The sequence below is a fragment of the Bos mutus genome, chromosome 3 (genome assembly GCF_027580195.1).
Source record: "Bos mutus isolate GX-2022 chromosome 3, NWIPB_WYAK_1.1, whole genome shotgun sequence".
Taxonomy (NCBI): Eukaryota; Metazoa; Chordata; class Mammalia; order Artiodactyla; family Bovidae; genus Bos; species Bos mutus.
The window spans coordinates 102582201-102607503 of NC_091619.1; the positions used below are offsets into that span (position 1 = coordinate 102582201).

Below are 25303 nucleotides of genomic sequence, written 5' to 3' on the forward strand. Positions count from 1 at the left end.
ACTCAGCGCTCAAGGAGACTCAGGTGAGGTAATAACTTGCGAGTTGTCAAAACGGAAGGAAGCCCCGGCCACCCACGCAGCGCCCAGTTTGGCGTCAAAGGCTGAGAGCTTCCGGGGGGGGGCCCTGCCGCCCCCGGCTCTTCCTGCGCCTGCACCGGAAATAAACGCCTCCCGGCCGAGCAGGGGCATACGATCGCCGGAACCCCGCGCTCCCGACTTCTGCTTCCGGGTCAGAGGCATGGCGGTGGCAAATTCAAGCCCTGTCAATCCCGTGGTATTCTTTGATGTCAGCATTGGCGGCCAGGTGAGGTCTTGGCAGCCAGTCAGCCCGATGCCAAAGGGAACGTGCACGCGGTATGGCAGGCAGATCACCTCCTCAGGTGTAGCAAACTCGGGAAGCCAAAAAGTGAAATCGAACCAGCACTTACCGACCTGCGGGGCGGGGGTGAGGGAGTAGGAAAAGGAGGAGTCTTGCGCATCCTAGCGCCCCGCTGGTGGAGGGACCGGGTGGAACGGAAGAGTAGGCTATGGAGGCGGAGGTGGGAGAGACCAAGCGGCATGGGGGCCCGAGGGTTCCCTGTTCGGTGAAGCCTTCACGGGCTTGGACTGGGCTTTCTGAACGTCTCTCGCCGGTTGCAGGAAGTTGGTCGTATGAAGATTGAGCTCTTTGCAGACGTTGTGCCTAAGACGGCGGAGAATTTTAGGTAAGAAGATGTTCTTTGCTGGATAAACCAAACGAGAAGCTGGGCCTGTCTGTGGAATCTTCTGCCTACCTCTATCCGTTCATTCACCGTCCTTGATATCTGACTTCTCTGGGTATCGCTCTGAATAGTCTTGACCGTCCCCTTTTCAGTTTATGTTAATCTGTATGCCTGGACGTCTAACCAGCCGGTTGGTGGGCTGGCTAGCGCCGGCGTCTCCCCTTCCCGCCGAGGTTAGGGGCGCTCGGAGTTGTGATGCCATGGCGACTGAGTCGTTCACTCTTTTCCTTTCAGGCAGTTCTGCACAGGAGAATTCAGGTCAGTCTCTGACGTGGTTACTTATCTGCTTGATCCTGAGGGCTGTCCTGAGGCTGCAGTGAGGGTATTGGGGAATCACCGACAGGCCTTGAATGATTGCTGGTGACAGTAATAGAAGGTATTACTATGGGTCTGTCGTCAGTTCATTTGCCTTCTTCGTCTCTCTTCTCCCGACCATCTCTAGAAGAGTGTCTCTGGATCGACTGTATGGTAAACTTGAAAGGCCTGTGTTTACCTGTTACCATTTCAAGTCTCTTTCTTTTTGCTTATAGAAAAGATGGGGTTCCGATAGGATACAAGGGGAGCACCTTCCACAGGTAAGGCCTTTGGCAAGCCATCCTGGGGGACTTTTAAAATTACTATTAGTATGGTTTAGAATTACTTCCTTGGGGGATTAGTCTCTTCAGAGGAAAACAAAACCATAGCATAATTCTTAGTTCTTGAGAAGGGATGTTTTTGTGAACTCAACCGTTGATTTAAGGACTTACTAAAACCAAAGTGATAAACATTATATTTTGAAATTAATGTTATTCCAAACCACAGAATCTTCTCCTAGGATCCTTTGTTCTCTGTTTCAGGGTCATAAAAGATTTCATGATTCAGGGTGGAGATTTTGTTAATGTAAGTATTGTTCCTTTCCTATTAAGGACCTATAAGTTTTGTTTTTGTTGTTATTGAAGCTGCTCCTCAGGGACCTGAGAACAATAGCCAAGTTTGCTGGGGGAGGAGGTGAGAATGGGAATATCCTGTGATGGCTGCTACTCATTGCATCACTAGATGGTATATCAGCACTTTGATTAAGTCAGTTCAGTTCAGTTCAGTCTAGTCGCTCAGTCGTGTCCGACTCTTTGCAACCCCATGAATCGCAGCATGCCAGGCGTCCCTGTCCATCACCAACTCCCGGAGTTCACCCAAACTCATGTCCATCGAGTCAGTGATGCCATCCAGCCATCTCATCCTCTGTCGTCCCCTTCTCCTGCCCCCAATCCCTCCCAGCATCAGAGTCTTTTCCATTGAGTCAACTCTTCCCATGAGGTGGCCAAAGTACTGGAGTTTCAGCTTCAGCATCATTCCCTCCAAAGAAATCCCAGGGCTGATCTCCTTCAGAATGGACTGACTTCCAAATCTCAGTCTTTTAGGGCTGGGAACTGACTTTCCCAGCATACCTATAGGTGATCCATGACAGACCCAAATTAATTGGTCACATGGAATTTAGCTAGAAATCAGTTACAGTTATTTTTTCTAAATGGGGGCAAGTCCCTTTCCAGTGAGCTAAATGCTTATGCCCTTATTTCCCATTCACTTTTGGTATCCCAGTGCCTGGAAAGGTGAGTTGTTATTTTTTTAATCAAGTTCATTAGTGGGCAAGGAATCAGAGTTCTGGAAGGATATTTTCCCTATTCACTAGGAGAACCCATTGAATTAATCCTTCATTGCTAAGCATGATTTTTCTTGAAATGAGATTGTATGCATCCCCATTTCAAGCCTCCTTCGCTTCCCCCAACCTTGCAGGTTTCTGAATAAACCACATTTATGCTTTCTTAAACCTAAACGTTTATCCTTATCCACCCATTTCTGTGCATGATCTGTCTTATTAATATCATTTGGTTAGTCATGTTGCTGTTTTCTTGGATCTGGGAGACATTCTTTATCCTTTACATGTATATTTAGTTTGACTCCTAGGAGTTTTTTAAGATTTCTATCTTTCCTACCCAGATAAGTTTACAAAGTAGCAGATTTGGGGCTGAATCAGAAACAGATATGCTTTGTTTCATCTGTATGATGTTGTAAACTGGGAGATTTTACCGGAAAGTTCTGGAGTTTTGTTTTCTCTGTTATAGCTAAAAAGTAGGGGTGCACTTGGCCTGTGTTTCTCATGCAGCAACAATTGGTTGAGTCAAGTAACAGCTCCCTTTAGACGGGTTCAGTTCAGTTCAGTCGCTCAGTCGTGTCCGACTCTTTGTGACCCCATGAATTACAGCACACCAGGCCTCCCTGTCCATCACCAACTCCCAGAGTTCACTCAAACTCATGTCCATTCAGTCGATGATGCCATCTCATCCTCTGTCGTGCCCTTCTCCTCCTGCCCCCAATCCCTCCCAGCATCAGAGTCTTTTCCAGTGAGTCAACTCTTTGCATGAGGTGGCCAAAGTACTGGAGTTTCAGCTTTAGCGTCATGCCTTCCAAAGAACAGCCAGGACTGATCTTTAGAATGAACTGGTTGGACCTCCTTGCAGTCCAAGGGACTCCCAAGAGTCTTCTCCAACACCACAGTTCAAGAGCATCAATTCTTCGGCACTCAGCTTTCTTCACAGTCCAGCTCTCACGTCCATAAATGACTACTGGAAAAACCATAGCCTTGACTAGACAGACCTTTGTTGGCAAAGTAATGTCTCTGCTTTTGAATATGCTATCTAGGTTGGTCATAACTTTGCTTCCAAGGAGTAAGCGTCTTTTAATTCCATGGCTGCAATCACCAGACGGGTATGTCCTTATTATTTCACCAGTTCCCACCACTGGCTTCCCTTCTTTATGTCACCTACTCCTACAGGCATTTAAGTTTGCAACCCCTGGCCACAACTGATTGGAGTAGGGCTTGGGGTGACCATATCCTTTTTTATTGGCAGGTAAGAAGGGCTAATATGCTATTCTCTGCGTTCTTTTCTTTTCTTCCCAAAGGTTTCTATACTGCTATATTGTCTTAGCAGGGATAGGACCAACTTCTTATGGGTCATTGCCAGGCACATGTGATCACTTACTAATTGCTCTAGAGTTAGCAGTTAGTCAGCCAGAAGTCTGTCAGAGAGAAGAAACTACTCAGAGCCACCCTTAGGGCAGAAAAAATAGAATGAGCAAGAGGTAGAAGCGGAATTTGAGACCTTCTAAAGTTCGACTAAGAATATTTGCTTGTTTGTTTTAATAATGTGTTTTAGAATTTAAAAAGTAATGTTTTTTTTTTTCTGGTTGTGAAACAAAAATACAAAAATGAAAATAAATCGTCTCAAGGAATATACTCTTGGCAATTGCCCATCTTATTGTTGCGAAGATTTGTGTGTCAGATATAACTTTTAACAGATTTCAACTTTTAAAAATTTGTGCTCAGTCATTGTGTTTTCCCTTGTCACTATCTTCTTCCAAAACATTCTTGCTAATAACTCCTTACTGTTCCCTTAGGAAAAGACAGTGAATTTATTTGATCAGTCCACTATCATGGAAGATTTAAGTTGCTTTCTGTTTTTTGTCCTGCAAATTAATTTGGTCATTTTCCCTACTCTGGCTTCTGGAGCACAGTAGATAGTGTGATTATAGTAAATGATGTATTAACTGATCTTTTCTCTAGGTATTTTTTTTTAAATTGGAAAGGAACATGTTTTCTCTTCCTTCTATATGTATGTGTGTATTTATGTGTAGTTAAAGAAATCCCATGGACAGAGGAGCTGGCAGGCTACATCCATAGGGTCACAAGAGTCAGACATGACTTAGTGATGAAACAACAATAACGACAAAGATAGAATAGCTCACATTTACGCAGAGCTGTGTGGATTGCAAAAAGTTTTTCTCATAGACGCTATTATTGCATCTTTTTGGCAATGTTGTAAGGAGTAGGTGATATCATTTTCACTTGATAGTTGAGGAAACTGGGGCTCAAAGATAAGTGACTTCCCCAGCTCATAAATGATAGATCTGGAACTCAAAGCCCATCTTTCCACTATACAGAGCTTGGTTGTACCAATAACTTTTAATCAAACAGTTTGAGAGTTTTTTCCCTTCCCTGACTTACATTAATCCCCTTTAATGGTCTTTGCTCCAGTAAGGGCCCCTTGATTCTGCACTCAGTCAGCGTTTTCACATCCCATCATGTACCCAATATTCTTTTTGTTTACTAACTGGCTGGAAGAGATTGGTCTTTGGTAGTCTCTCAATATTAACTTTAACCCCTGGGGTTCTGTTTAAGGTACTACAGCAAAGCCTTGGTCAGGTTGCTTTATTATCCTGACTGAAGTTCACTCACCTGAAAAATGGGGAGGATGATAATGCATGTTCCATGGAGTTGTTGAAAGAGCAGAGGGATAACACAAACAGGGTTATGACAAGGTGTTTAGTGGAAGCCAAAGGAGGAAATAGGTCTAGGAACTGGAGAGTCACAGAACCAAGCAGTCCTTCCTTTCTGTTTCTCGAGCTTTCTACACGTGTATTGCAGTGTCTTTTTCTTCTCCAGCCCACCTTGCCGAAGATAGTCACCTGCAACTTCCAGGTTTGCACGGCACAGATTCAGTCTCCAGAGAGTAGATATTCTATTTCCTGCTTCCCATAGAAGGAACTCTGATTGGCCCTACATTCTCCCCTCAAATTCCCCTCACCTCGACTTTAGCCAGAAGGATGGTATCTTGTCATACAGACTAGACTTCCAAGAGCCCACCCACCTGCATAGTTGAGAGGAGAGGGGAAGTAGTCAGTTAAATGGATTCTCATACACGACTGCAGGCAAGAGAGTCTTTGGAAAGGGCACTGATTACATACGTAATCACTGTTTCCTATCCTCTGCTTTGCTTGTGTCTTATCCCACCTTTCTAGAGGCCCAGCTGTGTGACCTTTTTTTTTTCCCCCTCAGTGAGGTGCCATAGCCAAGTTGTGGGCTGCACGTGCCTTGGATGGGGCTTGTTTTGATTACAGGAGAGGGTTAAAGAGGTGTGGCTCCCAAAGTGACCTGCAGGAGTAAGAAGACTTTAAAGCATGGAGGCTTCGGGTGCAGCAGCTGTTTCCTATGAGCTCTGAGAGCCGGCACTCGCAAGTCATTAACACTTCCCTTCTCTCTGCTCAGGGAGATGGTACCGGAGTTGCCAGTATCTACCGGGGGCCATTTGCAGATGAAAATTTTAAGCTTAGACACTCAGCTCCAGGCCTTCTTTCCATGGTAAGTGAGGACCAGTCAATGTTTGGGGCTAGGTTTACAGCCAGCTGAATTCTGGGTCCCTCTGAGGCGTGGCACAGTCTCTTGGGATAGAAGGAAATGCTTTCCTTCCCTTGCCTGACCCAGGACTCAGCTCTGCCTGCCCACCTCTTTCCTCAGTCTGGTTTGATTTTTTGGCCTGGACCCACTAGCCGGCCAGGGAACCAAATGCAAACTCTGCTGTGTGTTTTCTTACTTTGTGTGAGCCAGGACGTGTGGCTGGGCACCCAGCCTTGCTGCTTAGAATGCAGCCGGCTGAGCTGTCAAGACCCAGTGCTCACACACCCGTCACGCCACTCGCCCCTGACTCTCCCTCACACTGCCTGCTGGCCGGTCCCCCTGTTCAGGTCACACACCACTCCTTCTCCCTACTCCCAGGACCCTGCCTGCCCATTTACAACCCCACTCAAACATCTTGCTCCTCTCTCCGTCCCCCTGCCCACCTGCTTTAGCCCCCCAGCTACACATCCCTGCTTATTCCCCCTTCACTTCTCCTTACTTACCCCTCACCCCTCATTTGCCCTTACCCCTCTCACCCTGCTTCCTTCTCACTGTCCAACCCTCTCCCTCCCTCTTGTCATCACCTATTTCCCTCTGTCAGTTCCCCAACCCTCACTCCCCCAGACCCACTGTTTACAAGCACATTCTCTGTCTGCTTCCCCATTCTTCCACTCATCCACTCAGGCATCCGTCAAGTAAAAATTGTTGACATCCACTGTTGTAGGCCTCGTGGTAAGGCCTGAGGATACAGATCCGACCCCTGCCCTCTAAGGGGGAAGCACACATGCTGAGTGATGAGTCCAGTGTATAATTCATGCCATCAGGGTACTAAGGGGAGGTCACCTCAGTGTATGTAAGGGTACTATGAGGGCCCCAAAGAATGAGAGTAATTGCTGCAAAGATCCAGAGAAGTTCTCTACCAGGTAAAACAGCCTAGACAGAAGATGTGTGACCCTGAAATAGTAGGGTGGCATGGGCAAGGGCCAGAAAGTGAGGAAGGTGATGAGAACATAGGTTGTGGATGGGACAGGGAATGAACTAGTAGAGACCACTGGAGAGGCAGGTGGGTCTAGCTCCTGAAAGGCTCTAAATGCCAGAATAAGGATGAGGTTATGTGGATTTGATTTCATGGAATGTGGAAAGCCATACACTTTTTTGGCAGGACTGGTCGACTTTGTGTTTTAAAACGAAGATCCTGGCTGCAGTGTTTGAGTGGCAGATAGGAATGAAGAGGCTGGGGCAGAGAAGCCAGTTAGGAGGCTGCCATGACACTTGGGTGAGCCTGGCGTAACAGACAGTGTACAAACCTCCTTTTAGAAAAGTCAGGCTGGGCAAGCATGGTACCGTGCCAAAGGGGCTTAGGTGGGCTTGGGTTGTCGTCATGAGGATTGGAACCCCTCTAGGTGTGTGCCGCTCTGTTAGCATCTGGGGAGGGGTCAGAAAAAAGTGGAAAGAAACTTTGCTTTCTGCTGCCTTCAGGCTGACACTGGTTAAGCTGTGTTGTCACCATCCTGTAGCACAGTTGTTTTAATTGTAGCAGTTGTAGCACAATTGCTTCCATTCTCCACTAAATCATGATGAGTTCCTCAAGAGCAGAGACTGAGTCGCATTGATCTCCTAGCCTGACTACCTGATACAGAAAGGTGCTGAGCAGATACTGATGAATGACTGAAAGATACGCAGAATAAAGGCTAATGTTGAGCATATTCTCAGCAACAACTTTGTTTGCATTAATTCATTTTAATCCTCAGCATCCCTTTGAGATAGTGCAAATGAGGAAACAGCGGCATAGAGAGGTTATGCAGCTAAACTAGATCACAGCCAGTAGTGGGGCTGGGATTCAAGATAGATCATCTGGCTCTAGAGCTTGTTCTCTGAACCAGTAAGCTATTCTGCCTGGAAGACTGGCTAAATGACTGACAAAAAACACATGTCGTACGACTGTTTTCCTACCTGCCTACTAATAAATGTTTATACATTGAGCAGCAAGGTAGATAGATTGGAAAAATAAGAGGAGGGGGGGGAGAAGAGAAGAACGAAGGAAGAAGTGGGACCACTGAGGAGTCTGCCCTCATTCCAGAGTTAGGTCTGTTCTCACTGGCTCAGGCAGTCCTTGCTAATGTGAGATGTTCCTACATACGTGAACAAAAACCAAAAATAGTCTCTCATCTCACATGGGGAATTTCTAAAATATGAAGTGAAATCCCTTCTAGACAAAGTCTTTAATGTATTTCATACACATTTTCATTCCTTCAATGTTAAACACAGACTCAACTAACTTAAATCCATTAAACATCCACTGAAGGCTAGTGACCTGATGGTGTCCATTGTTGTTTCCATAGCATTACTTTTATGAGACCTGTGCCTTGAATAGTACTGGTGCTTTCAGTTTTCCTTTTTCTACTCAGTTTTTTCCAAAACAAGGGAAGTATGCAGTGAAATATTCACATAGTTACACAGGCACCTGGTAAGCCAGTGCTGCTGAAACATGACATGGGTTTGCTGATTGCTTTGTGTTGTCATTATATAATGTATTGTGAAGTGTAATGATACAAAAACAATTTCAAGAGAGGAAAAGGGAAGGGATATGGCTGGAGAATTTCAGATCCTCAATTTTAAAAACTAATTTTTCCTATAAAATTCAGCAATAAAGGATTTGGGGTGTAGCTGTAAAAAGCACGTCATTAATTAAACAGAATCTTTTTTCTAGCATGGCAACTTTTTTCACCTAAATTTTTTTATTACCATTATTTCGGGAAAGTACAGAGCCATTCAGACAAAACAGTTTATGGCCCAAGTGACGGGCTTTTTGTGAGCTGGTAGCTAATTCGTGAAGTGTGATCCAGTTATTGCCAGTACTGGCCTAAATACAGCAAATCAGATTCCATTAGCAATTTTTTCCATTATAAAATTCACACTGTAGGAGACATGTGTAGTTATTGAAGGGTCTAGCTCTTTGAGGGCAGAAATTGTGTATTCTGTTCCTCTCTGTGTCCTTGGGTCCTAGGTCAGACCCTGGCTCACAGTCGATGCTCAGTCAGATTTGCTGAGAGAGCGCAGAGGAGTCAGGGCTATAGTCTCTTTTAGGGAGTTTGGCCCTTCAGCTAACACGGCCAGGAAAACTCACGATGTGTCTGTTTGGTTTCCATCAGGCAAACAGTGGTCCCAGCACAAATGGCTGCCAGTTTTTCATCACCTGCTCTAAGTGTGATTGGCTAGATGGGAAGCACGTGGTGTTCGGTGAGTCCTGTTCCTGTCCTAGTCCAGGTCCCCTCACCCAGCGTGGAGCTTCTAAAGGAGCTGGTCCCCCAACTCTTGTGCTCGACGGGTGTAACTGCCCTGGAAGTCAGGAAGGTGGAAGCTGTGGTGGGTGGGGAGGATATGTGGTTAGAGGGGATGACGAGAGGGCCATATGATGTAGTGAGTAGCCACCTGGGCAATGTGACTGTGTAGGTATGGGTGTGTCTGCGGGGGATGGCAGCATTAAGAAATACCGCATGGGCAGCATGGTGCAGTGGGGCTTTGCAATTGTTTCGACCTAGATATGAGCCCTAACTCTGCTCCTTACTACCTGTGACCTTGGGAAACATTTCATTTCCACTGAATATTAATTTTGTAATGTTAGTCTGAGGTTCAAATAAGATAATGGCTGAGAATGGGCCTTGCGGGGCTGGAAAATACTATGCAAATGAGAGTACTCAAGTCCAGCTCATACTCTTCCCACAGGAAAAATCATTGATGGACTTTTGGTGATGAGAAAGATTGAGGTGAGTCCTGTGGTGCTGATCTCCTCTGTCTCAGCCATTCTGGCCTCGTACTATCTGACTAGTATTGAGGAGCTGGAGAACTTGTTTGGCCAGTCTTCACGGGGAGGAGAGACCGTGTGCCTCCCAAGGGTTCTGGGCCCTAAGTTAGCCTCTCTTGTGCGAACTGAGCTTTGGCCTCTGCTGACTCTTTCACCTACTTGATGCAATCCTCCTCAGCATTGTATTCAAGGTTCTTCATGACTGAGTCCCTGCCTCCCTCTCCATGATTTCTTTTGCCCCTTCTGCCGCTGCCACTTCCGTGTTCTAGTCACATCAGGCTACTAGCCCGCCCCTAAATATGTATACACATCCCGCCTCTTGCTCCTTCCTGCCCCAGTCTTTGCTCATGCTGTGTCCTCTACTCTGTCTTATAACTTATTACATTTTTATATGTCATGAGTTTGATGGGTGGAGTTTTTTTTATTTTTTATTTTTGAGATTATACATTTTCTCTTTGATCTGTATTATATTCCTGTCAGATCAGCCTGTGAGCCGTCAGTCCTTAGCACAGGGGCTGGCAGGCATGGGTAAGTGTGTGGTGAGGGGTGTCAGAGTGGAGGAATCACCACTGTGCTTTCTCTCCTAGAATGTTCCCACAGGCCCTAACAATAAACCCAAGCTGCCTGTGGTGATCTCACAGTGTGGGGAGATGTAGTCCAGAGGGAGACTGAATCAGGTAAGTGTGTCTTTCCTGATCAGGAGTCAGGATCCCAGAGAGGGCAGCACGGTCTGGTGGAAAGAACTTTAGACCTGAAGATGCGGGATTGAGCGCATTTTCTCTCTGTGTGACCTGAGAGAAGTCGATTCCCTTCCCTGAGCCTGTTTTCTCATCTGTCCGATGATGATAATGCCTGTCTCCCAGGGTCACTGTAAGGATCAAAAGAGAAAGGTTGAGTGGGACACTTCATTTTTCTAACACATTATAGTTTACAAACTATCAACCTGAAAACCATCAGACACTTTGTGACAGCACTGTTAGACACTCATTTCATTCAGTAGTCCCACTTAGAAAGACCTGGCTGCAGTCCTGGGTGATTGGGAGCAGCCTGGGCAGCCAGAAGACTCTCTTGTCAAGCTTCTCATCAGAACTGATGCTGCAGTCCCAGGTCATGACTTTGTGTTTGCCAGACTCAGAGGTGAATGTGACACATTTCTCAGCCCACAAAGACTCACTTCCTACCTAGGCTTGCTACTCACCGCCCACTCTGTGCTAGACATTGGACATGGAGAGTGGGAGAAAAAGTGAACGATGCCTCCACCTTTTAGGAGCTTATGGGGAATAAAAACACATTCTCAGAAGTGATCACTAGTAATATGAGTGATGTTGTTAAGTGTTAGTATGAGTTCAAGAAAGAAATTGAGCACGTCCAGCTAGGTAAAGGATGGTAGTGCTTTGCCTTTCTTTCCTTTTTTTTTCTTTAAATTTTCAAACCTGCAGGATAATTGGAAGAATAGTACATTGAAACCTATATACTTTTCCCCTAAATTTGCCAATATTGAACATCTTTTTTGTAGCATTTTGCTTTGGCTTTTGTCTCTTTGTCTTCTTCTTTCCTTTCTTTCCCTTACTTCATTTCTTTCCCATCTGGAAGTTGGAGGACTTCTTGACACCTTACCCCTAAATACTTCAGCAAGTGACTCCTAAAAATAAGAACATTGTGCATAACCACAATAATATTGTCTGATATACAAGTTCAAACTTCCCCAGTTATCCACAAAGTAACTTTTCTAGCTCTTAAAGAAATCCCATCAGGATTCACATATTTCATTTGGTTATTTATTTTTAGTTAGGAAAGCAACATAATTCACCTGAAAATTTTCACACAGAACAGCTAAAGCCCCCCTCTCCTTGACAGTTTGCCCCCCACCCCCATCTGCATCCCCATCCCACTGCTCTCAGAGGTAACTGCTGTATCAGTCTAATGTATGTCCATGGGGCCTTTTCTTTGCCAATCTAATTTGGGGAGGTTTTGTTTTTTCCTAAATGGCATCATACTATTGAGTTGGCCAAAAAGTTTGTTCAGGTATGTCCATAAGATGTTACAGAAAAACCATACGAACTTTTGGGCCAACCCAATATTTGTTCATCGTTTTATTTCCATTTGACACATGTCTGGAAGACTTTTCCTATACCATTCATGTAAAAGTATGTAGTACTTAAAACTGATATGCTCTATGTTTGTAGCATATATCTGAATAATTACAAAGTTTATAATTATACAATTTGACTTGAATCAAGTGTACATTTCTGCACCTTAGTTATTTTTTATGTTGTGGCCATTTTGTCCTGAATATGTTAAAAAAAAAATTGGCAGTGGGTTGCTTATCTTAACTTTGGTGATATCCTTTGTTAAAGAGAAGTTCTTCATTTTGATGAGATCAGAATTTTTAATCTTTTCCCTTGTGTTGTGTTTTAATCTTGTTTAAGAAGGTCCTTACTCCCTCAGTCATAATGCCTAATGTTTCTGTAGTTTTTCTTACAAAAGTATCTAGAATTTATTTTTCTGGATTCTGCCATTTTTTTCAAATGCAGATCTAGTCAAATACTAGAGCATCTTAACGACTATGCATACCTCCATCTGCGACTTACTTTGTGTTCACAACATCTGGCACTTAAAGGCATTCAGTTAACATTTATTACATGAGTTAAAGAGAAGGAGAATGTCAGGCATTTTAGGCATGGATCTGGTGTGAGCAAATGCCAGGGCAGGAATGCGCAAGTGTGTGCTGAAAGCTCATGTGGACCCTTGTCCAGCAAATGCTCCCTTCTCAGGCCCAGTTGACACGCTGAACTGTCTTTTCTGCTGCTACTGGGGGCCCCAGGCTCAACCTGCTATCCCCATGCCCTCACTGCGATTCATCCCCCCTCCCCCTCTTTTCTGGGCTGAACTAAAGTTGAACTCACTGGTCCTTTTCCTTCTAAAGACTGACCACTGATCACCACTGGAGGACAGAAGATCATTAAAAACAGTAAAGTTTTGAAATCCTTTTATGTTTGCAGCCTTTTCTCTACATTTTTCTGAGTCCCTTACAAAAAGTTACTGGAAATCTATGTTAGGAGTTTGTCTTCTGAAGGTGGCAATCATCAACCCTCCTCTCCTCACCTGCTGTGAATGAACGTCATGTAAACCTTTGCCTCTACAAAAGCCCTTCTTTTCAGCCTACAACCCCAAGCAGAACAAATCCCATGGGTGCCCTTTGATGCTCCAGAGGTCCTCTACAGCCATACTGTCCAGGAGGCATTCCTTTCTGCTATGGTGGAAATGTTTTGCATCTGTGCTGTCCATTATGGTTGCTTCCAGCTACATGTGACCGTTAAACACCGAAAATGTGCCTGCTGTGACTGAGGGACTCAATTTTTATTTTTATTTAACTTTAATTAAATTTAAAGAGCCACATGTGATACCTTCAACTTAGTCTTCTAACCTTGACTTGCTCAAAATTAAATCTTTCTTAGCTTATATTTAGAGACAATAGAGTAAAAGCAATTGTATCATTTAGTGAATATTTCTGGTGCTCAAATTCTGAGCTAAGAACCTTACTTTAATTATCTCATCTAACTTTACCAAGTTGAAAACTCGTAGGTTTCAAAGTGTAGGGAATCTAAGTGGTAGTCTGACCTTAAGGCATTGCACAGATAGGGTCCTCACTTTGGGTTTCTGAGTAATGGATTTGGGAGAAAGTGGGGAAAAGAGGTGAGTAATTCCCCCAGGAGTATGGTATCCTTCCATCGTGTTTCTCTCCAGCTGTAAAGTTACAAATATCTCTTAATTTCTAAAGGAGTATTTCAGATCCCTCAGGTAGTGTCTGGGTGGAATAATGTTTCACCGCCAGTATAGATGATGTTTTTAAATCCTCCTACCCCACTCCAGTACTCTTGCCTGGAAAATCCCATGAACGGAGGAGCCTGGTAGGCTACAGTCCATGGGGTCGCTAAGAGTCGGCACGACTGAGTGACTTCACTTTCACTTTTCACTTTCGTGCATTGGAGAAGGAAATGGTAACCCACTCCAGTGTTCTTGCCTGGAGAATCCCAGGGACGGGGGAGCCTGGTGGGCTGCCGTCTATGGGGTCACACAGAGTCGGACACGACTGAAGCGACTTAGCAGCAGCAGCAGGCAGTATTTCTCAAACTTTAGTGCACATATGAGTCATTGGGAGGTCTTGTTACCATGCTGGTTCTGACTCAGTCAGTCTGGATGGGACCTGAGGTTTTGCATTTCTGACCAGCTCTCAGTTGATGCTGACACTGAGTAGCAAGGCCACAGGGAAATGACAGCCTGTCTTTTAATTGAGAACTCACCATGTTCCAATCAGAAAAGACACAGAAGGAGATAATCTTTTGATGGTATCAGTCCAGCAGGAATCTACTGCCTTCAAATCAAGAATTCACTTATCAGGCATTTGAGGCCTTGTGCCTAGGCGCTAGAAATAGAGGAATGTAGGAAGGAGACACCTGTCTTCACAGGTGAAGTCACTCAATCAGCTGTACCTCCTATGAAGTCCTTCCTTTCACAACTTCTTTTGTGCTTTATCTTAGATCCTGACCTTGGTTGTAGTGAAAATGAAGTTTTCTATTAATATACAACTCTAGATGCAGAAACCTAGGTTTTATCTCAGTGGGTCCTTTGAAAGCTTTTTATTATGAATTTGTTTGAAAGTGAAAGTTGCTCAGTCATGTCCAGGTCTTTGCGACTCTATGGACTAAACAGTCCTTGGAATTCTCCAGGCCAGAATACTGGAGTGGGTAGCCTTTCCCTTCTCTAGGGGATCTTCCCAACCCAGGGATCAAACCCAGGTCTCCCTCATTGTGGGCAGATTCTTTACCAGCTGAGCCACAAGAGAAGCCGAAGAATACTAGAATGGGCAGCCTATCCCTTCTCCAGCGGATCTTCCCAACCCAGGAATAGAACTGGGGTCTCCTGCATTGCAGGTGGATTCATTACCAACTGAGCCATCAGGGAAGCCTGAGTCTTATCTTCAGGGGAATTTGGGGAACAATGAATTTAAAGAAAGATCTCTACTGCTTGACAGCACCAGATCTGGGGATCACAGAGAGACTAGCAGGGCTGTCAGCGCACAGCCACTCTTTTCCAGGAGACTCTCAGGCTTTCAAAACAGGATTTTCCTGCTGTAGAGTGCACTGGGTTCTTGGCTACTTACAGCCACATGGCGGAGGTGTCGGGGTGGTGGAACCTCTGTTTTGAAAGCCGGAGAGTCTCTTGGGAAAGAGTGGCTGTGCTCTGCTAGTCTCTCTGTGATCCCCAGATCTGATGCTGTCAAGCAGTAGAGATCTTTCTTTAAATTCATTGTTCCCCAAATTCCCCTGAAGATAAGAATCACATAGGAGCATTTGTTAAGACTACCAATTCCCAATCACCCTCCCCTACCCCTCAAGAGTTTGAGTGAATTTGAGGTAGGATCCAGGATGCTATGTTTGTTACAAGCATCTCAGAGGCTTCTTACCAGAGAAATGTGGGTAACCCTGCTTTAGGTGGTGCTGGATGAATGTTTTTTTAGTATTGTCTCTTAGGAGAAAATATAATTAGCACAGCACATAATTTTACACTATCATAGCTTACAATGAGGTATTACTCAAGTTCAGATAGTCAGTAGGTTAAAAATTAATTGCACGTGTGGATGGTGGCTATAATAAGAGATGTGAAGCTGCTGTTGTAATGACTGAGTTTAAGTCCTCCTAGGCAGTATTTCTCAAACTTAAGTCCACATCCCAACCTGGGATTTCCTGTAGATGTGATACATTCCTGTAGAGGAAGATGCTGAAAGACACCTTGGTTAGACACCTTGGCTAACTTTCATTCATTTCACAACTAAGAACTAATTAATTAAGATAGGCTCCATGCTGCAGATGAGGCTACAAACTTGGAAAGCCCAGTTCTTGCCTTCAAGGAACTCAGTCTCTTAGGGAAACTGAAAATTACAGTACAATAAAGCACCGGACTAGAGATTTTAAGATGAAGGAAAATGAATACTCGTGTCTGCCTGGAGTGTTTAGGAAGACTGCAGGAGAGATGTTTCAGCTGAGTACAAGAATGGAACTTGTCAGGTAGCTAAAATGGGAGAGCATTCCAGGCACAGGGAATAGCATGAGCAAAGGTACAAACCGCAGGAAACAGCAGGAAGTGTTAGGGAGACTACAAGTAATTCAGTACAGCCAAAGCAAGGTGTGAAAAGCAAATAGAGGCGAGGCTACAGGAGGCCAGGACAGACCTAAGAACCGGCGCAGGCTGATGTATTCATACGTTAACTCCACGGTGGGGCTGAGCTTTAGGCAGTATGTACAACTCCCTCCAGCCCCCTCCCACCCCAGGGTGAGAGTCCACCATGCTTCTGAGATACCAAACGGTGGCCTGACTGTCCAAAAAGAACCAGGCCAGGGGGAGCCACTCAAGGTTTTTGAGCAGAAGAACACCCTTACTGACTTTCTTTATTCAGAAGTGTGGAGGACAGGCTGGAGGCCAGTGAGATGCCCCTGCAGCAGTCTGGACAGAGAGGTTCCACGGAAATACGGGTCTAGGGAGCAGGGCAGCAGATATCTGCATACCTGCTGGGTGTGTAACACTGTTCCCTGCCCTGAAAGTCAGAAGCCCTGCCAACTGTACAGGGCAGGGAGGAGAGAATGGCTCTATTCCAGTCCCTCCAGTACAAAGGCAAAGCTCCCGCCCTGAAACCCAGCATGTATACAGAGTGATACATCATGTCCATGGAATACTATATAGCCTTAAAAAGAAAAAAATACATCTGTATGTGTTGGCAGATTTCTAAGATACATTAAAGGACAAAGTCAAGATATAGTACATTAATAAACATGCTATTTAGAATTACTCTTTCAGAAATTACTGGAGTGATGGATTGCTGACTGGTAGTAATGGTTACCTCTGCAGAGTAGAGATAACTGAAGACTTTCTTTTCAGTTTATGTATATGCTTGAATTTTCTACATTGGGCATGTATTTTACAATATAAAATTCAGATACACAGAAATACATACTGTGTATCTGCAGTTTTAACTAATCCTAGTTCCTCCAGTCCTTCCCAGGAGCGTGTGGCTAACATCAGTTTATGAATCATTCCCTGGTCCCTTCCTGGGTGTACCCACCGTACTTGGTTCACGTCTCTATTCCCACATTTAACACAGTGTATCATGAATGTGTTGGTCTGGTTTTCTCTAGACTCAGAATTCCTTGAAGCAGGGACCATGCCTACTCACAAAGTGCCTGGGCAGGGATTAGAGCTTAGGTTCCAGTTCAGTTCAGCTCAGTCGCTCAGTAGTGTCTGACTCTTTGCAACCCCATGAATCGCAGCACGCCAGGCCTCCCTGTCCCATCACCAACTCCCAGAGTTCACTCAGACTCATGTCCATCGAGTCAGTGATGCCATCCAGCCATCTCATCCTCTGTCGTCCCCTTTTCCTCCTGCCCCCAATCCCTCCCAGCATCAGACTCTTTTCCAATGAGTCAGCTCTTCGCATGAGGTGGCCAAAGTACTGGAGTTTCAGCTTTAGCATCATTCCTTCCAAAGAAATCCCAGGGCTGATCTCCTTCACAATGGACTGGTTGGATCTCCTTGCAGTCCAGGGGACGCTCAAGAGTCTTCTCCAACACCACAGTTCAAAAGCATCAATTCTTCGGCGCTCAGCCTTCTTCACAGTCCAACTCTCACATCCATACATGACCACAGGAAAAACCATAGCCTTGACTAGACGAACCTTTGTTGGCAAAGTAATGTCTCTGCTTTTGAATATGCTATCTAGGTTGGACATAACTTTCCTTCCAAGGAGTAAGCGTGTTTTAATTTCATGGCTGCAGTCACCATCTGCAGTGATTTTAGAGCCCAGAAAAATAAAGTCTGACACTGTTTCCACTGTTTCCTCATCTATTTCCCATGAAGTGATGGGACCAGATGCCATGATCTTCATTTTCTGAATGTTGAGCTTTAAGCCCACTTTTTCACTCTCCACTTTCACTTTCATCAAGAGGCTTTTTAGTTCCTCTTCACTTTCTGCCATAAGGGTGGTGTCATCTGCATACCTGAGGTTATTGATATTTCTCCTGGCAATCTTGATTCCAGCTTGTGTTTCTTCCAGTCCAGCGTTTCTCATGATGTACTCTGCATATAAGTTAAATAAACAGGGTGACAATATACAGCCTTGACGTACTCCTTTTCCTATTTGGAACCAGTTTGTTGTTCCTTGTCCAGTTCTAACTGTTGCTTCCTGACCTGCATACAGGTTTCTCAAGAGGCAGGTCAGGTGGTCTGGGATTCCCATCTCTTTCAGAATTTTCCACAGTTTCTTGTGATCCACACAGTCAAAGGCTTTGGCATAATAAAGCAGAAATAGATGTTTTTCTGGAACTCTCTTGCTTTTTCCATGATCCAGCAGATGTTGGCAATTTGATCTCTGGTTCCTCTACCCTTCTAAAACCAGCTTGAACATCAGGAAGTTCACGGTTCACATATTGCTGAAGCCTGGCTTGGAGAATTTTGAGCATTACTTTACTAGCGTGTGAGATGAGTGTAATTGTGCGGTAGTTTGAGCATTCTTTGGCATTGCCTTTCTTTGGGATTGGAATGAAAACTGACCTTTTCCAGTCCTGTGGCCACTGCTGAGTTTTCCAAATTTGCTGGCATATTGAGTGCAGCACTTTCACAGCATCATCTTTCAGGATTTGGAATAGCTCAACTGGAATTCCATCACCTCCACTAGCTTTGTTCGTAGTGATGCTTTCTAAGGCCCACTTGACTTCACATTCCAGGATGTCTGGCTCTAGGTCAGTGAGGTCCCAGAGCACCATGCAACTTGTACATTCGTACATTTTTGTACATTCTCCTTGAGGACCCGGGATTAGACTTCTGTCTGAGCCTGTGCTATGATGCCAGGACCCACTGTGCTCTGGAGGAGGGGGAATGTTAGCCATGTTTGGGGGTAGGGGTACACTCAGTGGTAACTGAGTGTACTCACCCCATTCTTTTAGTACAGCCAACTCCAAGGCCATAAACAGAGGGTGTGGACTTTCGTTTCTCTATAGCCCTGAGCCCAAAACCTTCAAGGAAAAGGGATTGCTCTTTGTCTAGAGCTCCAGAGAGCCATCAAGGTCTGGCCGAAAGCACACAGACTTTGTAGCCAAGTAGACCAGGAAGCCCCATCACTATCAGGCCATTAAACCCCTGGGAACCCTAGTTTTCCCCTTTGCTTAATTATAATATATACTGCACAGAATTGTGAGGGGTAAATAATAAATGAGATAGTGTATTGTCTGTAAATACTATTAATAGCTTCTTCCTTGGTTCTTACGTAATATCCCTCTCCACTCTGCTGTAGGGCACCAAAGGTCTGGCCTGTGGCAAGAAGCAGAGCGGTTCTGCTCTTTGGGGAAAGGAGGGTTTGGGGTGCAGAGGAGAGCTGCGAGTGTTTTCTCTCGTGGCCGATCCCCTCTGAGCTGCTTCTCTCTTCCATCCCTCGCAGACCCTCCACCTCTGCCACTGGAGGCCTTCCCTTGCTCGATGTGATACTCTTGAGTAAGATAACCTGGACTGGCCCCTGTGTTGGCTTCCATGCTGGCTGCTGCCCCATTTGATCAAGAAAGAGACCTTGGAAGCATCACAGATTCAAAACCCAGAATTTTATGTTTAAGTTTTCAACTGTAAATAAAGTTTTGGTTTTTTTTTTCCTTTGTATGTTGTGTTCTTCTTAAATGGTTCTAATGATACCCTACCTCCTCATGCCTTAGCTCCAGCTAGGAGAACTGGCTCTCCCCAGAGACCAGCATTGCCCAGAGGCAGGCTTTTGCTATGCAGAGTTGATGCCTCAGATTTATAAGCAGTTGTAGCAGCCCCCTCTTAGGTTAAAGCTAATCAGACAAGACAAAGCTCCAGGGCCTTCTAGCACTATTTCTTCCAAAGATGTTTCCAATAGGTTCCATTTGGTTAGTTCTAGAGCCTGTAGGTGAAAGGTCACTAGCTTGGGATATTTGGGGATGGAAGACCATTTGGTAGAATGTGGCTTAATCATGATGAAATGGGAATAATTTAGTTAAAAATCTTGGTTTGAATCTGAAGTCACTTTTTAAACAGCTGAGGTCTTGAGACCTTCCCCTCTCAGAACCTTGGTTTCCTCATCTGCAAAATGGGGATAATATTACTATTTTGTAGTACTGTTGAAAGGGTCAAACAAGAGAATGAATATAAGAGTAACTTGTAAACAGTAGCACGCGTTGGAAAATATGTTTTGAAAGGAAATAGCCCAACATAAAAAGATCCCGTTGAGTATCATGTTCAAGAGATGAAGGGAACTCCCTGGTATTCCTTTCATGAGGCAATGTGTGTGTTATCCCATTCCTACGTTCTCTTGGCTCATGGCAGGGATGACTCATAACTGCTAGCAGCAGGCTACTGTAGCTAGCAGAGTAGCAGAGAGCTAAAGTCTCTGACACAACAGGACCAGCTTAAAAGTGCCATTTCACTGTACTGGGGGTCAAGGAAGATGGTGAGATGATCAAGGGCCTCTGTTGTATGGATATTTGCAACTCTGTCTGGCTAAGTAAACAGGATTCAGGGAACACAGGAAAGAAGGGGCTGTGTAGGAGAAATCTTGAAGTAACTAAATGGAGTAGAATTATAGACAGGAGGGAGAGTGAGCAGCTGGGATCCTGAGTTGACAGCCCTGATGGGACATCGAATTAAATTACACTTGGCACCTATATTCTATGCCAGTGTCTGTCCTGGGCACTGGAGCTGTGAAAATGAATAAGATGTGACCCGTGCTTGTGACAGGGACTAGGCAGTTTGGATTCAGTGCAGTGTTAGAATGTGAACCCTTATGAAGGCAGGAAATTTGGTCTTGTCTTTTTTTACTGCTGTCTCCAGCACTAGAAGAGGTAAGCACCCAGTAGCCAGTAAGTGCTTAATAAATAATTGTCATGAATGGTAGTGGTATGTTTAAGGTGCTATGGAAGCAGGCGGAGAGATCGGGGGTGAAAGGAAGAGGCAACATTTGAGGTAAGTATTGGCAAAAAGCAAAGGAGAAAAGGAAAGATATAAACATCTGAATGCAGAGTTCCAAAGAATAGCAAGAAGAGATAAGAAAGCCTTCTTCAGCGATCAATGCAAAGAAATAGAGGAAAACAACAGAATGGGAAGGACTAGAGATCTCTTCAAGAAAATCAGAGATACCAAAGGAACATTTCATGCAAAGATGGGCTCGATAAAGGACACAAATGGTATGGACCTAACAGAAGCAGAAGATATTAAGAAGAGGTAGCAAGAATACACAGAAGAACTGTACAAAAAAGATGTTCACAACCCAGATAATCACAACGGTGTGATCACTGACCTAGAGCCAGACATCCTGGAATGTGAAGTCAAGTGGGCCTTAGAAAGCATCACTACGAACAAAGCTAGTGGAGGTGATGGAATTCCAGTTGAGCTATTCCAAATCCTGAAAGATGATGCTGTGAAAGTGCTGCACTCCATATGCCAACAAATTTGGAAAACTCAGCAGTGGCCAAGGACTGGAAAAGGTCAGTTTTCATTCCAATCCCAAAGAAGGGCAATGCCAAAGAATGCTCAAACTACCGCACAATTACACTCATCTCACACGCTAGTAAAGTAATGCTCAAAATTCTCCAAGCCAGGCTTCAGCAATATGTGAACCGTGAACTTCCTGATGTTCAAGCTGGTTTTAGAAGGGTAGAGGAACCAGAGATCAAATTGCCAACATCTGCTGGATCATGGAAAAAGCAAGAGAGTTCCAGAAAAACATCTATTTCTGCTTTATTGACTATGCCAAAGCCTTTGACTGTGTGGATCACAATAAACTGTGGAAAATTCTGAAAGAGATGGGAATCCCAGACCACCTGACCTGCCTCTTGAGAAATCTGTATGCAGGTCAGGAAGCAACAGTTAGAACTGGACATGGAACAACAGACTGGTTCCAAATAGGAAAAGGAGTACGTCAAGGCTGTATATTGTCACCCTGTTTATTTAACTTATATGCAGAGTACATCATGTGAAATGCTGGACTGGAAGAAACACAAGCTGGAATCAAGATTGCCGGGAGAAATATCAATAACCTCAGGTATGCAGATGACACCACCCTTATGGCAGAAAGTGAAGAGGAACTAAAAAGCCTCTTGATGAAAGTGAAAGTGGAGAGTGAAAAAGTGGGCTTAAAGCTCAACATTCAGAAAACGAAGATCATGGCATCCGGTCCCATCACTTCATGGGAAATAGATGAGGAAACAGTGGAAACAGTGTCAGACTTTATTTTTGGGGGCTCCAAAATCACTGCAGATGGTGACTGCAGCCATGAAATTAAAAGACGCTTACTCCTTGGAAGGAAAGTTATGACCAACCTAGACAGCATATTCAAAAGCAGAGACATTACTTTGCCAACAAAGGTTCGTCTAGTCAAGCTATGGTTTTTCCTGTGGTCATGTATGGATGTGAGAGTTGGACTATGAAGAAGGCTGAGCGCCAAAGAATTGATGCTTTTGAACTGTGGTGTTGGAGAAGACTCTGGAGAGTCCCTTGGACTGCAAGGAGATCCAACCAGTCCATTCTAAAGGGGATCAGCCCTGGGTGTTCTTTGGAAGGAGTGATGCTGAAGCTGAAACTCCAGTACTTTGGCCACCTCATGCAAAGAGTTGACTCATTGGAAAAGACCCTGGTGCTGGGAGGGATTGGGGGCAAGAAGAGAAGGGGATGACAGAGGATGAGATGGCTGGATGGCATCACTGACTCGATGGAGGTGAGTCTGAATGAACTCTGGGAGTTGGTGATGGGACAGGGAGGCCTAGCGTGCTGCGATCATGGGGTTGCAAAGAGTCGGACACGACTGAGCGACTGATCTGATCTCAGTCGTGTCCGGCAGATTGGTTGGAATTAGCCTGGAGATAATGGTGGGGAGGGCCTTCTAGGAAAAGGGAACTATATTCTTGGGCCAGAGTCTATACGAGATGGGGACCCAGTTAAAGTTTTGCAGAGGAGATTCTTGGAATGAACCCACTGGCTTTCACATCACTTAAAGGTACACACCAAAGCTGTGGTCACCTGGGCTCTCAGGGTGACAGGGGGACTCTGGTGTAGAGAACTCTCACCTTGAAACAGGAGATGAATTTTGACATGAACTTTCTCCTCAGTGCTTCAGTACCATCTGCAGTGGTAGATGTAGCTACAAGGAAAACTAGTTTCGTATTTCTTAAATCCTTCATCTATCTTCATGTGCATTGAGCATGAAGAGAGAGCTTAGTAAAGTAATTGGATGAGTAAGTAATGATACTTCTAAGTAACACTTTAAAGACAAATGTTACAGAATTTATTGTTCTGCTTGAGAAGCCATCCCTTCGAAGCAGTTACATAGGGAAGGTCCCTCACTTATTCTCAAAGGTGCTGCTGCTATTATTCTAAGTGTCTTTATAACTCCACTTTGCAAAAAAGCTCTCAAGCCTCTAGGGCACACTTTTAAATGTCCTCAGTGTTGGCAGAATTGCCTTTGAGGAAACATTTTCTTTTTAACAGTCAAAAGTCACCTGGAGCTGGAACAGATGAATAGCAGCTCTGGGGCTGCAAACCTTTTCTCTTGGATTACTGGCACTGCTGCCTAGATAACCTCTGCTGCCATTACCTCCTTCTCCGATCCATTTTCTACATCACACCGTATTTAATACATTAAGATACCATGTGTCAGGGACTATGCCAGATGCCTCAGGAACTGGTAGTCCTATAGGGAAGATGTAAGGAGTGCAGTACAGTGTGTGAGGAGAGGAAGGGTCTCCTAATCTAGTAACACCTGAGGCAAGATGCAGAGGATGAAGAATTAAGCAGACAAAGGAGAAAGGAAGAACAGAGGGAACAGAATGCAGTAATTCAAAGGAAGCAGTTGTAAAAGGGTCACCTGGAAGGTTGGACAGGGGATGTGAAAGAAGATTGGAAGCTAAGTCTAGAGGTCATGCAAGGTCCTGCCAACCACATTAAGGAATCTGGACAATTCTGTGGGTCACTGAAAGATTTTAAGTAAGACAGTGTCATGATCAGATGGCGGTTTCAAACACGATGTTGGCGTGGGGACTATTAGAGTAAGAAAAAATGATAACTGCGGTGCTCTAAGCCAGAGTTTGGCAGGCCAGGTATTTTCTATTTTTCAGTGGTTCATGAGCTAAGGATGATTTTTAAATGTTTAAATAGTTGGGGGAGAAGGGTTTAAACAGTTGGAAAATGTAAATATTTTGTGACGAAAAACTGCACGAGATTCAAATTTCCGTAAGTTACTTTTGGGGGGAACACAGATGCACTTGTTTACTGATTGCCTATGGTTACTTTCAGGCTCTATGAAGTTGAGTGGTTGAGATGGAATCATCTGACCCCTAGAGAAAAAGTGTGCTTACCTAGCTCAGTAGTAAAGAACCTGCCTGCCAATGCTGGAGACATGAGTTCGATACCTGGGTTGGAAAGATCTCCTGGAGAAGGAAATGGCAACCCACTCCAGTATTGTTGCCTGGGAGATCCCACAGACAGAGCAATATGGTGGGCTGCAATCCATACAGGTTACAGAGAGTCGGACAGGACTTAGCAACTAAACAACCACCCCTGCAATGAGCACTAGATGATGATGGCCTACATTAGAGTAGCAGCAGTAGGAATAAGGACTGGATTGGCATTTAGAGATTTTCTATGACTGATTCAGGGAGGCGTTTAGGAGGTGGAATTGACAGCCTAAATGATACCGATGGGGTAAGGACTACCACACTAGCCTTCTAGGCGGCTTCCCTACTTCCAAGGTAACAACCCATTCTCTGCTCCCTAGCAATACCAAAAAAAAAAAAAAAATTCCAGTCCCTATTTCAACTCTAAAATTACCCTTCTCACTATTGCCCTCAAGTTTCAGATAAAATGTTCCTAATTTAACCCTGCCTTCCTGTATAACCCAGCGTCTTCATTCTGGTCCTGTGTAAACTACTTTACTTCCATTTTCCCCAGACCCCATCTCTTCCCTCTGTGCCTTTGCATAAACCTCCATGTGCTTGAAGTCGGCTACCTTCTTCCCACGGCCACTCCCAAAACGCTTTGTGCATTAGCAGCGCTGGGGTGTTTGGTATGTCGCATTTTGAATTTGTGCCTTCATCCCTAGGCTGAGTTTAAGAAGGCTGCAACTGGCGAACTTGTCCATCCCCAGGAGATAGCAGACGCCTAATAAAGAACGAAGGTGAAGGGCTTCATCTACATTATGTGGCAGCCTCAATTATGGCTGTTGTAAGAATAAAATGCCTAGCTTGCGCAATAAAGTTGAAATTAAATCTTTTTTGTGGCCAATACAAAAAGACGTGAATACTTAACCAGACAGTCCTGTGCTTGGAAGGCAGGTCCCCATGGAGTACACCCCCGCCCTCCGCCCTCAATATTTTTAACAGGGGCTTCCTAATAGCTAGCATGATCCCCCCCGCAGAGTGACTGGTTCGCCGTAAACCGACGCTCTTTGAATCCAGTCGTTTAAGTATGTTCCAGAAACTC

General features: G+C 44.7%; 1 protein-coding gene across 4 annotated transcripts; it reads left to right on the top strand.

Annotated features, from left to right (window-relative positions):
- Nucleotides 1-179: 179 nt before the first annotated feature.
- Nucleotides 180-25060, top strand: PPIH (peptidylprolyl isomerase H). 4 transcript variants are annotated; one of them, XM_070368275.1, is made up of 10 exons: nucleotides 180-304; nucleotides 640-704; nucleotides 996-1019; nucleotides 1292-1336; nucleotides 1598-1640; nucleotides 5842-5934; nucleotides 9123-9210; nucleotides 9697-9737; nucleotides 10363-10452; nucleotides 24924-25060. In XM_070368275.1, the coding sequence occupies exons 1-9, from the start codon at nucleotides 239-241 to the stop codon at nucleotides 10429-10431; spliced, it is 534 nt and encodes a 177-aa protein (XP_070224376.1). In that variant the 5' UTR covers nucleotides 180-238; the 3' UTR covers nucleotides 10432-10452; nucleotides 24924-25060. The 4 variants fall into 4 exon arrangements, with proteins under 4 accessions (XP_070224376.1, XP_070224377.1, XP_005901435.1 ...); XM_005901373.2 differs by lacking the exon at nucleotides 24924-25060 and adding an exon at nucleotides 19263-19472 and having other exon boundaries at nucleotides 186-304; XM_070368276.1 differs by lacking the exons at nucleotides 996-1019; nucleotides 24924-25060 and adding an exon at nucleotides 19263-19472.
- The last annotated feature ends 243 nt before the right edge of the window (nucleotides 25061-25303 follow it).

What these genes read in the sequence shown, in the direction of transcription:
- PPIH (XM_070368275.1), top strand. Translation starts at nt 239, where the DNA reads ATGGCGGTGGCAAATTCAAGCCCTGTCAATCCCGTGGTATTCTTTGAT. An exon ending in TTCTGCACAGGAGAATTCAG is followed by an intron (nt 1,020 to 1,291) that starts GTCAGTCTCTGA and finishes TTTTGCTTATAG; the next exon opens with AAAAGATGGGGTTCCGATAG. An exon ending in AAGGGGAGCACCTTCCACAG is followed by an intron (nt 1,337 to 1,597) that starts GTAAGGCCTTTG and finishes TCTCTGTTTCAG; the next exon opens with GGTCATAAAAGATTTCATGA.